The sequence below is a fragment of the Sycon ciliatum genome, chromosome 8, assembly GCF_964019385.1.
Source record: "Sycon ciliatum chromosome 8, ocSycCili1.1, whole genome shotgun sequence".
In the NCBI taxonomy this organism is placed as follows: Eukaryota; Metazoa; Porifera; class Calcarea; order Leucosolenida; family Sycettidae; genus Sycon; species Sycon ciliatum.
In genome coordinates, this window is record NC_088650.1 from 32259601 (window position 1) to 32273893 (window position 14293).

Below are 14293 nucleotides of genomic sequence, written 5' to 3' on the forward strand. Positions count from 1 at the left end.
CTATGGCCATGGGCCTATGTAGTATGGCAAAATACTAAATAGCACCAGTGCCAGTGGCCGCCCGGGGTAGCAGCGCATACTGATAACGGCATGATTGTGCAGTTAGTACAGCTAGATCGAGCAGAGGCGCCAAAGTAACATCAGTTTTTTTTTATCTGGGAAACCATGATGTAGGCTTGCAACATTATAATTATTATTTGCATTTTAAAATTATTTTTCAGAACCGAAAAATCAGACAGAAATTAAAATATAAATAAAGCATCAACCTCTAAGCTAAACTAAAGATTTAGCCGGCCCTTTCCCAAAGATGCCATAATCTTTCGCATGCTTTTCGCGTGCAAAACAAGTGCGAGTTGCTGAAATCGCACCCATATTTTCATAAAAAGCTCAAAAGTTGCTAACAACGCCTTGGATGAGCACTCCACCTATGTATTGTTACTTGGAAGGTTCTAAGTGTTATGATAACAAAGGAGGGAAGGAGGTGAGTGCAAACAAGAAAAGCACGAGCTGAAAGTCTCAGCGGTGAAGGACGTTGGGGGTGATGCTCTGTGCGCACCCAAGGACTGCTAGAGCTGATAGCCAGTTAGTTGTAGAACGTCAGTACCGTCGCTCAGTGTCGTGCATATGTGTGTTGTCGTTGTTGTTGTTGTTGTTGTTGTTTGTTTGTTTGTTTTCATTGAACATCACAAACTAAACGGGCAGGTTTGCCCAATATTACAACGGCGATGGAAATGGTGCAACATTACAATCTTCTGTCAGCACAGTACTACTGAGATACCGCGGTGCAGCGTCTGTGCTATTTTAGATGTGGTCAGGGCGCAGCGAAGCCCTGATCGCATGAGGTTTGAGGTTTGAACCCACACCATCACATTTTGTACGTGAATGGCAAATCAAATCCCCTCCTCACACGTATGCTAGGCACCGGCGGATTATGCCGGCATAATTATTGGATAATTTGGTGGTTGAAAATTTGGAGCATAATCTGGTAGAAATAATCTACGTGGAGATAAAAGTTTAATAATAGCTATGAAAAGTATGAATGCCGCAGACATCACCACGCAACATGACAATTTGTTCAAGGTTTTGTTTTGTGTGTTTCCAAAATCGATTTTCACGCTCCGATCATCAGTGGAAATACGGAACTAAAGAGATCAAGGGAAAAACAAAGGTTAAAAATCCAAAGAAGTGTGACAAATGACGGGTAACTTGTGGTAAGTATTACAAAAAGTGAGAACTAAAATAAAGAGTAAGTCAGTAGTGTGACAAACGGGCATGAACAGACTGTCAGTGCAGAAACAACTCATGAACACGGGGTGCAAACTCACGAAAATAACCTAACTTACTTAGGTCCTAAGTGCTAAAACATGTTCTTTTTGGTGAATATGAGTTGGGTGATGATGCAGCGGATGACGAGGATACAGATGACGACGAGGCGGATGACGGCGAGGATACAGATGACGACGAGGCGGGTGATGACGAGGCGGCGGATGACGACGAGGCGGATGACGATGAGACGGCTGGTGATGATGGTGATAAAACGGACGAGGAGGAGTCAGGTGGCAGGGAAGGTGATGGAGCTGATGAGGGTGAAATTCGTAAGAAGTCAGCTGTGTACTTGCATTTGTTATCTCGTCCCGATTGTTTGAGTGTGTATGATGATTCCCACTTCTCTGTACTGTGTCGTGCCCGTTATGTCCAGCAGTTGAAGGTCCTTGAAGCTATTTGTATTCGTACGCATAAGCCCGATTTGTGTAAGCAAAAAGAACATGTTTTAGCACTTAGGTTATTTTCGTGAGTTTGCACCCCGTGTTCATGAGTTGTTTCTGCACTGTTCATGCCCGTTTGTCACACTTACTCTTTATTTTAGTTCTCACTTTTTGTAATACTTACCACAAGTTACCCGTCATGTGTCACACTTCTTTGGATTTTTAACCTTTGTTTTTCCCTTGATCTCTTTAGTTCCGTATTTCCACTGATGATCGGAGCGTGAAAATCGATTTTGGAAACACACAAAACAAAACCTTGAACAAATTGTCATGTTGCGTGGTGATGTCTGCGGCATTCATACTTTTCATAGCTATTATAATCTGGTAGGCTACACAATTGTGTACAATGCACCTGATCAGTGCTGGTGTCTGCATAGTAAAGTGTTCGGAGGTCATTCTGATTTCAGATAGTGTTTTCAATGAAAATCAGGGTAGAAATCATGGTAATACATTATTGTGTGCTCGAACTCGTCTTCTTCAACGTTTTTTCTCACACTGATACAGTATATGTAGCAGAAGATACGAGTGAATCAGCCTTTGTCAGGTATCTCGGGGCGGACGAGATAGTGACGGGTAGTTCGCAAAACTCCGCGTACATTTACATTATGCATGTTACGAAGTCATGACCTCTGGATTTTAGCAGCCATGACTGTGCAGGCTATGGATATTGCTCTAATGATTTAAAAAACATTGAGGTATTGTTGATGTTTGGTCATGATGGAAGGAGAAGTGGAGCTACGGGGGAGTTGAGCTGGTTATTGCGGGGTGAGGGTGCCATCGGTTGGACGAGTATGACGATTACGAAGACAGTTGAAGACGATAATTTTCAAAGGTAACTCAAACAAATTTGGCAATGAAAAAATCTTTTTACAAAAGAAGCCAACTAATGAATTGAAGACGTAATGTTTTCTCTTTTCCATGTTGATCTCTGGCATGCATGGGCATCTTGGTATGGGGATATTCATGTAACATTTTGATGTACTTACATGTATGGCCACAAATGAACCCCTCCATAGGCACATTGCCTTTGGGTCATTTCATAATAATAATAATAATACAAGTACGAAAAGGCACAATTTTCCGAACGTTGAGGCTCCATAAGTACAACAAAGTGAATATGCATCCCCGCGTGCCAAAGCATAATACGAGGATTTTGCGAGCATAATGCGAGAATCCATGAAACCATAATTCCATGATTCCGCGAGCATAATCCGTCGGAGCCTACCGCATGCACGTATACACCGTATAAAAACACGGGTATGGAAGGCTTACTTCCAGATCGTTCAGATAATGATTGCTGACCGAAGCCATGTTGTGGGTAATCATTATTATTGTTTCCATGTTTACTGGTTTGAGAGAAAGATGCCAACGGGAAAAGTCTCAAGAACACATTGACTGTCACCACCAGGACTCGAACCAGGGACCCTCGCTTGAGGCCAGCGATGCTCTAACCACTGTTTCCATGTTGCAGTGTAGTTTGTGCTGAATGGCTAGGATGAGAGAAGCGAAAATACATGGCAGGGAGGCAACCATGTGGACAAACGGTCATACAGACAGTGGCAGAACCAGCCAGTGCCAGACTATATTTGGTCATGACTGCATTGCACGGAATGTAGTACAATAGTCTCTCTCTTTGCTGCCTGCTTGTTTATCCTTCCTTTTCCATTTTCTTTCTTTTCCTTCTTTTCCTTCTTGCCATGGTTGGCTATTGCTCCTCTCTCGCACGGTTTATGCCAACAATGAATTGGTCATGGACCAAGAGCTGAGTGACATGATGAAAAGAATACATTCAAAATGAATGTACAAAGCGGAACATTGACGCTAACCAGGCAGAGTGCTCAACCAAAGGGGGCCAAGGCAAGGGGTGTGTCAGACATGTACTAATGCTCAATCTCCGGACAGCTACCCGGTAACTGTTTCGTCCTTGCTACATGTACACTACGGGTCTGATGAGCGGAGATCAGAGTGACTGGCGAACCCATTGCAATGAACCATACTTAGGTTCTGCGATAATCACAGCGAACTTAACCTAGAACCTTGCGAGTTGGAAGGCTGCTACACTAGTATTGGTTAGCGCTTCGGAGATAAGTTAGAGCTACATTCAGGTGTCAGCCAGGTCTTGGGATGTCTGAGTACTCAGTCAGTTTTGTGCACTTTCTGACTGCATAAGTTACAGTGGTGTCATTGTGGTATTGGGCCAATATCCGAATTTCGGGTTGTGTTTCGTTTTGTGGCAGGTTCCGCACTGATCTCAATTGACCTGGCATGGTATCTCGTGTCACTGTGAGTGTGACATTTTGTAATTGTTGGTAGTCCTCTGATACATGTTTCGACATGTCGCCATTAGGAGGTCCATGTCGTGTCTCTGGCGCATGAGGTCGACACATGTCCGGGCAAGGTAGCGATAGCACTGCTTCATGGGTACAATTGTCTTGCAATGTCAGACTTTACCTAGTACAGTTCTGTCAGTGTCACTGGTTCACGGAGAGACCTGTGATAACAGGGACCACGCGTGTTCTGTGTGCGTATTGCACGTCAGCACCAGGACATTATACCTAGTCCTCTGTTATTGTTATTCAAATGACATGTAAGCTATGCGGGGCCCCTGCTGCGTTGCACCCCTGCCGTGTGTCAGTGCAGTGGCTATCAGCACCAGCTATTAGTATTAGTATTGCCGATAGAATTACTCTACTGTTCAGTACAGTACAACGTACTTTTCAATTATCTTTTACCGTTTCCCAGGCAGTCTGCATTCGCTTCAGCACTCCCCCAGTGTGCATAGAGCAGTCTTTAAAATCAATTACAATGAATACAAGAACACTCGTATGTGCAGTCATGTTCCTGTAGTCCTCGGACATCACACAATTGCACTCCTCCTCAGGTATTGAGCACTGTGACTTGCCAAGGTTCCTGTGGCGTGTCGGTGTGGGAAGGGTTTGATGCATATTCAGCAGTGGCAGCAGCAGGGCGATCATCGACTTGTTGTGGAGCTGCGAGATGCTGTAGATATAGTGTGGCGATATCATTGATCAGATCGCCCCACTAATTGGTCCCCAACATTCCTCCGTAGTCAGGGATGCTACAAACTTATACTAGACGCGCTCACAGTTTCCAGAGCGACGAACAGCTCGTGAACACCAGACAGCGTTAGTAGCGTGAGTCAGTGTAAAGTTTAGACGAAGAAACTAGAGACTGCTTGTGATGCCATTAGGTATTGCAAAAGAAGCTGCGTAGAAGGCTGTTAAGAGGTGAAGGAGTCTACCTGGGGGCACTACGCTTGAAGAGAATTACATCTACTAGTAACGTCCAGATAGGTGTGAGACCAGGCAGTCTGACTTGAGTACGACACAGGCGGCCGATTTCATGTCCCAATCGGTGTCGAAGAAGCATCGGCCGAAAAGTCGACGTTATGTAAACCAGAGCTCAGTCTCTGGTTCAGGCATTTCTCATGCTTTCGCGCCGTATATTTCTTCGAGTTCACAGCGAGTTGCGTTGGCACCGAGCACTCAGATAGGTTAAGCAATGCATGTTGGTAGTTCTGCATGCATGGCTGTTTAGTTGGTATCAGTCTGAAAACTGAAACAACCGAAACGTTACTGATTTCGGTATAATATTCCTGAGGTGAACTCTACAAACCGGACTTTTGGTTCTTGCCTACGCAGAACAGTGTAGATGGGCAATGTAAATACCACTGATCACCCGTACCAATGAGTACCGTTCAAGCAGTCCATGCGATCATGTTTCATCAACCATCAGTCCACCACAACACAACTGCTACGCAAAGGACGAAGTTGGTTGGAAGTTCAGAACACAAAAGAATGAAAAACACATGTACCTGTTTCATATTGGGTCGTCATCCCGTTTGAATGTGCGAAGTAAAAATAGAAACCAACAACAACAACAACAACAACAACAACAACAACAACAACAACAACAACAACAACCACCTTCTTTCTCCTTTCTTACACTATTATCTCTTATTGGCCACTGGCTATCGTGAGAATAAAGATTTGAAACACACCTCAGATAGTACAACGGTTGTCTGAGCTGTGTTTGCTCGCTGGGTGTACCATTTTGGTGATTTACGTTGTGGATGGCAATGTTGCTCCTCTGCAACTGGATTGCATCTGAAACATGTGCACGATCCCATTCGCCACGCTGCGATACATGTACAGTCATGTGGCTCATCCTTGCAATCCGTGGAAATCTAGTTGAATTGTATTGCGGGGAGTGGGCTGGCAACGTTGATAGGCGAGTGCATGGTCAATCACAAAATATGCAAAGTTGTTCAATGATGTGGTGATCAGTATTCTACAACTTCTACAGGTCTGATCAGCATGATCAGTGTGACAATGGCATTAAATTTGATAACACGCCCAGTCCCCAGATCATGATAATTAGTATTCATAACAGCACTCATTCTTGTACTGTTCTAATCAACATCGTCCATTCGAACAAACACCCAGGACCTCATGATGATCACGGTATTCCGGTAGTGCGGAGGTGCAGAGTGAGTGTGGGTGGCCCTGTGGCACAGCCATTGTGCTATCCTGGAATGGTGAGGCCCATACACCACCCTACGCCAAGGCCGATGTGACCTAATCAGGGCTGCATGCGCACGGCAAGTGAGCCATTGCCTCAGGGCGTCCCGGAGGCGGAGGGCTGGAGAAGTGCCTAGTGCTCTTGTGGTTGTTGTCAGTGATGTGGCCTTGTTGATGCAATGTCGGTCCTTGTTTATGCAATGTCGGTCGTTGCACGTATCTTGAGCACGGTCAAGTAAGGTCACATAATGTCTTTGTGGCAAATTATGGATGCATCCTTGCCCTACGTGCCCACTTCGGTACTTGTGCGCGCGCGTGTGTTTGTGTGCGTGTGTGTGTTTGTGTGTGTGGGAGTGTGTGTGTGTGAGTGTGTGTGTGCGTGTGTGTGTGTGTGCGTGTGTGTGTGTGTGTGTGTGTGCGCGTGTTTGGGTCTCTTCTCTTCCTTTCCTAACTTGTGTATTTATGTTCCCGTATTCGGTTACTGTACTTTCGTGGTCCAAATCCGAGTTGTACACCTGTGTGAACTGAGCGCTCCAGGTTGGAGCAGGTGATGGCTTGGAATACATCCGTGATGAGTTGTGCATGGTGGCAGGCCCAGCGTCATCACCTTCTCCTTTCTTCCGTGCCCCGAAGAATCGACTTGCAAACTTGGCCCTTCAAACTGATGCGAAGACCCTTCGACTTGAAGTGGGATACAATTACTACTGATGAGGTGAAAGAATTAGAGTGTAAGAGGACAAAGGAGAAAGAGAAAGAGTTGAGCTTTGGTGCCACATACTAGCACCTGAACGGGGTTCATCATCCACCGCTTGTACGTGTGTGTCGTAATAGTGGGTGCATACTGTAGCACCATGACATGCTATGCAATGCAAGTGACATTGCCATTGGGAGTCTGGGCAGCTATTCCAATGGAACGTGGCAGATTTCAAGCAGCAGCTAGCTAGCCCAGATGACACGGAAAAGGTGAAAAGTAGGCCTTAACTTTAGAATGCTGGCTGAGGGTGGTGGACGACAACGGTAGCGTCAGTAAGGACATGGCATTCAATGATTCACCGATGCACGTGTCGAGAACATGAGCATGCGAGCGAAGCAGCTCGATCTTAGGTTGAGAGAGCTCACAAAGCAGCTGACTGACTGACTGCTCAATGGCATGAAGGCTCGCATCAGTAAAGTCAACTGCTGAGATGTGTATATTAGGCTCAGCCTTGACCAGATTCAGGAACAGATTGCGGACAATCTGCTGAAGTAACTAGATCGGAAATGGATTCTCTCAGCCTCACCATCTTGTTCTGTTTAGTAGTATTGCGTACAGATCAAGTGGTATGTAGCAGACATGGAGTTAACGTCGAAACTTCAGAGTCTTCTGCGGCCGCCATCATTCAACAGAGACAGGGCGTCACGGATGAACTCTGCTCTTCTGGAAATGCAGGTGGTACAGGTAGCGAAGCATCAAGCGACCGACCAGCTGCGGGCCGCATGCTGTCGGTGACGGGCTGCCTGAACAAACATCGCAGCAGTACACGGATTGAGACAATGGACTCCCCGCAGAGCCAATTCCACGCCACAAATTACATTGAAAACCACGCGATAGACCGAGCAATTCCGTCACCAGGTGAGTTTCATGCAACTTGAGACGAGTTTAGAAAGCAGAGAGAACCCGATCTCGCACACTTGACCAGGCTAAACTAGGGTTCATTATCTCATTAAGGTATTCTCAGAGATGTCACACAGACACAGCAATCAGTGTATGTGTGGTGCTGGTAATGCGAGTTAATAGAGTGATCATTGTGCCTGTCCCCTCCCCACTACAGGCTTTCATAACCATAATTATGTGTGTTCGTGACTTTCCAGGCTCATGAGCGTAGATCGTTAGTTTGCCGGAATGGGACAAGCAGAGTTTGCGCTTTGTCCAGGGTGAAGGCACGAGAGCACGACACTTGAGATACGTGCTGATTCTGACGCTTGTTCGAATACTTCACGAATGGAAAACGGGTTAATTCCCCATGATGATATGCCCTTTTGTATGATGGTTCTGTTCAACGAACTCCGTTTGTTAGAAAGTGTAAAAGTATTCCAAGTGAGGCGTCACCTTCGTAACTGAGCATGCTCAAACATCGATCTATTACTACTATCCAAACTGGCCATAGCGGATGTACAATATTGCAGGTTGGAATGGTAGTGTTATTCCTGTTCCATGCTTCTGAGTTTGTCAATGACTTCCGCGAGGGTCGGGTTTGTCCTGGTACCTCTATGCTAACGTAGAAACCTGAGAGAGAAGTGAGGCATGTCAATGTGGATGTCTAGGAACACTGCGGAACTCTAGTCACCCGTGTACCGTTTGTGTCTCGGCGTGTCTGAGAAGAAAGAGAACAAAAGACTGGAGATCAGCGCCACTATGCACTAATCAAGTGTGACAAGAACTACCCACGGTTTCCTCTTTGCTACGTCGTTGTGCTTGCCTTCTGCAGTGTGCTGTGCAGTGCGGTACGCAGTGTGCTGTGCTGGTGCATAGCTCTGCGAGTGCCTGCATTGAAACAGATCAAGTGCTTCCAGCGTGATCCCCCGTTCATGGTGTAAACAGCTCTGAGGGTGTCTCTCTCAGTCTCTCAACGCTCCAGTCACTACTACTAGTAAATCATGTTTACTAGAATGTCACACAGGCATTATTAGGATAGATAATAGCCGGAATGTTAGCGTGTTACTGACAAGTTGCTATTCTTGACCTGTCTCTCTGCAGGTGGCAACTGTGCGGTGTACACGCTAGATGCGTGTCAGTACGGCGAAGGGCAATTATGCGAACAACAGCAGGAAGCCAGTACGGAAACTCAGGAGGAACAAGAACTAGTACGGACTGAGGTCTGGTTACGTGTCGAGCACGTCCTATCACGGCTACACTGGGATTCGTCAGCGGATGAACAGCAGCATCATCAGCAGCAGTCCGAGTACGGCCAAAACCTGACAATCACCATGTTCCATCACTTTCCTCGCACCAGCAGAGCCCACCGGCCCTTGAGTAGGAGATATATGGGGAGATCCGTCATTGACACGCGCCCAGAGGCCCTAGCATCTCAGCCGTGGCTCCTAATTGATCTCAGTCGGGTAAACAGTTTTCTGCAGTTCGCATTCAAGCGAGCACGGCCCGCCTTCCTGCAGATATGTCACGGATCGCATTCCCCGCGTCCGACTGAACAGCAACCTGTTTCCAAAGAAGATGCTCCTCTCAGCACCCAGCCCTTCTTCCTAACATTCTACAAACGACAACCGCAAAGCATACGAGATATTGTCGGTGACTCCAACCCATCACGTGATTCTCAACACCGCACTGGTGGCAGAGAAAAGAGGAACAGCGTGGAGGAGAATAGCAACACCATCGATGACATGTCAACTACCTCGTTCGTCTCCACCGGAAATAGCCAGTTATCAGACTCAACTACCTCACCTCAGCAGGGAGTACAGAGATCTAATCAGTCTGAAATGGGAACCCAACCGTCACCATCACAAGCACCTTCTGAATCGAATGCAACTGTAAATTCGCTCGATCAAAGCGACGCACTACTCAGCAACGATCCATCGCAGCCACGTCCTCTGTGCAGGCCAGTTGAGTTCACGCTCTATTTCAGCTTTCTATCCCAGAATAGGAATCTTCGCTACAATCCACCTTTCATCAACCTGACAGCGTGTGCAGGGGCTTGCACGAACGCAGTGCCAGCAGCTAATAAATTCGCCACATTACTACGAGATGTGCGCAACGGTGGCGTGGCTGATCCAAACCTGAAGCAGGGCGAGTGTTGTATTCCAATGTCATATAAAGAGGGACTGACGCCCAATATTCTCATCTCCGACAGCCTTGGAAAGTCGGTGCGACTTGTCTCCTTGGAGCAAGTCATTGTCGATAAATGTGGCTGTAGTTGATCCGTGACCACTCATCGACTACATGTCCCGCATCCTCATGCTGTCTGACGATCGCTTATGGATGCAAGTCTGAGCCACAGCCAAACAGCCTTCTATCGTATCCTGTTTGCGTGCATTACATCACCACAGCACACGCATCAGTATCCATGACGTCATCATTTTAATATCCCAACCCCTACACAACACTACACTGCTCCGACAGGACTATTTCAGATTTTTCGTTTTGTTTGAAGCATGCGTGGCACTGCCCACAGTGAGCGCACCTTGAGTCATATCCGAACAACACTATAACCCCAAGCCGCAATGATTTATGATGTCACCAACACGGGATATTATGTCTTCTTCTGTTCTAGACGTCATGCGCCCATGGTTGCCCCTCCCCAATCCCCATGGCAACCGGATAGATTTGCAAAGATTAGATTTTGTTTAGCACACTAAAACCACATGCTATTATTTTTTTAAACTCCAAAGCAACATCTGAGCATTGAACCACTGTCTTCTAAACCTTGCTTTATTTTTATTTTGCTGTTCTCTATCAGTGGTGCTGGAGAAACTTGACTCAAATGTCTGCCTTCACTTCAGTACCATACAATGCTGGGATTATTTCTGCTCGCTCAACCTGTATTCTTGCAGAGCAGAGCATACGAAGTTTCAGCGAAGTACACCTTCTCCTTTTTTTACAAGAAAAAAGTACTTTCATCGAGAATATTGACTTGGCTTCAGGGAGTAATATTACTACTCTTTGCTGATCATACTCCCGGTGAAAGGGCCACCGGTTTCAAACGCTACAAAACGTTTGCTTTAAGATTCAACACCCGATAGTTGTGCGCCTATGCCTGCGGCCAGAAAGACTTTGGGAGCCACACAATCACTGGACACCTAGCTGCTTTGGCATTCTTAGGTCTCTGCATTGGCAGAGCTCAGGACGATGAGAAACACGGATCGCAAAGAAGAGTAGAACAACAACAACAAAAAAAAAAATTTCACGGTTCGCGTGAGACTCGGCCAAAGGCCCAGTTTTCCGCATCCGCAGGAACGCCACCACCCTCTTGGATCAACAAAGCAGTTGTTCAATTCGTATTCGCTCAAAGCGTCAAAGTCAGAAATGGAAAATGTTATCCTGTATTCATAGGTTGAGAGCCTGAGGGAATGGAAAAGGAAGAAGTCTGAAGAAAAAAATTGACTGTCACGACCAGGACTGGAAGCAGGGACCTTCCTGTTATCCTGTATGCACAGTACAATACACGGAACTGCATAGTAACTCCGTGATCACTACAAAGACTGGTCAGCTTGGACGATGACTAAGTTGTACTTACATTGTATCAGTGGCGATTCACCTAGGAGTGTGATCTCCGCGACATATAATGTAAGTTATGAGGTCACCATAACTGCATAAGGTATGTGCTAACTGTGCAATGGTGATCCCAATCCCAGGCTAGGCTAGAGCAAAGCGCTGCTTGATCATCAAGTCTTGGGAATCCGAGCAATCCGACCAATCCAATTATGCATATTTTTTGGTAGATTCTGAAATATCGGTTTGACAAACCAAAGACTCCTCTCCAAGCCACGTGCACTACACCAACTCTACAAGTAATTCCGTGACCAGAACTGGGAATTGCCATACATGTAAGTATAGATTAAAACAAGGGACCGAGTGTATATGGAGATGTACATGTATACACCAGGTCCACTAAGGGAGGGCATGCCCAAAACTGTGGGTGTACATGGAGTGATCATTGCTAATTGCCCAATAATGCAATGTTTGTTCTCGTCTGGCACCGCTGGGTACCGAAGCTTCTCCCCTCTGACTTACTGGTACAATACTTGAGTCAGGAATGCAAGTCGGTGACGGGTTCAATAGGTATGTTTCTTTGTTTCTCGTCCGCTCCACTCACCGTCTCGAGATTGGAAACAGAGATTTAGTGCTCGCTGCACTAAGCCCCGCACGCTGCTGCTGCCCCAGGCAACAGGTTTTCCTCAATGCCACCACGATGGAAGAGGAAAGAGTAGCACCCTGCGGCGATTACCGCAATGGGCCCACCTCACGTTGAGATGAAAGGCTAGGGATGCTATAAGATAGTTCTGAACGATTTTCATAATCTAACCTAGATTTTACATGTCATTACAGTAAAACCTGGTGTAAGCGACCTCTGAGTTTAGCGACCACCTGCTCTTAACGACCGTTTTTCCATGCACAAACACTGTGGGACCTGGTTCTAAAGACCACCTGGCTATAACGACCGCTTTCCAGGCTTTCCAGGCAGGCACAGTGGGTTGGTCAAAGACCATGATCGAGATACGAGAGGTACCTGGTTCAAGTCCTGCCTGGGAGCGGTTTTTCCAGCCGTGCTGCTACCCACAGTCAACTGGGAACTTGTGGCCAGGCATAAGGGGTACATGGATGCAGCTAATGGGGTCGTTCTCGGCACTTGTGCCAGTGGTTGCGAGACTTACCCACTCACCCCCGCCGTTAGGCGCTGCATCTGCCGCTAGGGTTTACCGGGTGTTAGCGGCCGTCGTGAGTTCCCTTCGGGAACGGACACGATAATTTACTTACTTTACTTCCAGGTTTTACTGTATTCAACTACTGTTAGCACATGTAGATGCACTTGAAAAGCGGGATTTATAAAGGCAAAGTTTTATGAGGCTTGGAATTCATCATGCCGATACTGGTGAAAGCTGTGGTGGCCGCTACAATCATCACGGACGACTCAGTAAATGTAAGACCGGCGCGCGGTGAGAGCAGGTGCTAATGTACTCCCCTTGGAACACCTTCAAGTTTGTCACCACCTATGACTATAATGTGCATGCATCAATCATGAGAAGTGGCTGCCTGATTGATGGTGTGAACAAGACATTTCCCAAGACAGATTTGCAAGTAAATGACCCACATTGTAGCTCGTACTCTCACAATAATTCATTTAGGGTAATGAGTCTGGTTGTACATGTATGCTGGTATGTGTGCGTATTCGTATTTGTGCTAATTAACCCAATGTGTTTAATACTAGTACTCGTTTGTAAAACGAGGGAGGGTGTGAGGTGCAGCGTGTGGCAGCGATCATTATTATTATTATCTAACTCTAGGAGTCACCTGATGTCCTGAGTGTTGACTGCACTACAATGTAATCGCACACCTACATCAGTACATGTACTGATGTAGCTCCATCACGCCGTATGCCACACTGACTTTACTACACCTAGCCTGAAAGCAAATCATTGTGTGACGTCATTGCATACACCCTAGTATAGTGTCTTGGTGACAGCTCGGACCTGGAATCTGGATCTGGATATGTGCGCTGTACCCCAACCACTAACATATTCGGCCTACTCCTATAAGCTCCACTCACGCCATGCGAGAACTCTACGACTATTGTACTATGTACTAGCGCATGTACTTGAAACTGGAAAGCACAATGATTACGTGTCTTGAGACAATGGTGTGATACACGGGACAAACTGAAAGGAGGTAGCATGCACACGGAGATGGCAGAAGTCAACAATTACATACCATAGTTATCACATGCCACTGTGCCAGAAGAGCTCAGGCCACGTCGTTAGAAGAAGGCAAAAGCATCGCCTCCCAGCTCAGGCCGTTCTCACTGTGACAGTGTGTAGCCATCAAATACATGTACATATATCTGACAATGATGACTGTCCCCTGCAGGTCACTGAGTGTTGCATTTCTAGTGGCTGTGCATGGCACCCAAGTTACCTGAGTAACTGGAGAGTGGCGAGAATGCACATCCCCAAATTCCCATTTGCATTGCCTGGAACACTGTGTCACTGAGGCTGTCACAGAAACATGCCTTCACTGAAAGTCAGACAATCATCAAGAAACGTCAGTAAATGTAATCCTTGGCTCTCAGGGCTATCGAGTCCAAACGTCAGTAACATTGTCGTAATTCGTAAACTCGAGTCAATCGCTCAGGATGCACTCTGGATGTTTGAGTTGCTGTTACATTCACGGATGCTGAGTGCTGGGGCTCATAGTGATAGGCTGCCACACACCACCGGGGAGCTGGAGCCTTGGTTCTGCCACTAAAAACAAGGCCTTGGAGCAGTATAAGCAGCCTG

At 46.5% G+C, this 14293-nt stretch overlaps 1 protein-coding gene across 1 annotated transcript; it reads left to right on the forward strand.

Annotated features, from left to right (window-relative positions):
• The first annotated feature begins 7476 nt into the window (after positions 1-7476).
• Positions 7477-10918, forward strand: LOC135822807 (uncharacterized). The gene is made up of 2 exons (XM_065335639.1): positions 7477-7919; positions 9045-10918. The coding sequence occupies exons 1-2, from the start codon at positions 7568-7570 to the stop codon at positions 10217-10219; spliced, it is 1527 nt and encodes a 508-aa protein (XP_065191711.1). The 5' UTR covers positions 7477-7567; the 3' UTR covers positions 10220-10918.
• The last annotated feature ends 3375 nt before the right edge of the window (positions 10919-14293 follow it).

What these genes read in the sequence shown, in the direction of transcription:
- LOC135822807 (XM_065335639.1), top strand. Translation starts at nt 7,568, where the DNA reads ATGGATTCTCTCAGCCTCACCATCTTGTTCTGTTTAGTAGTATTGCGT. An exon ending in CCGAGCAATTCCGTCACCAG is followed by an intron (nt 7,920 to 9,044) that starts GTGAGTTTCATG and finishes GTCTCTCTGCAG; the next exon opens with GTGGCAACTGTGCGGTGTAC.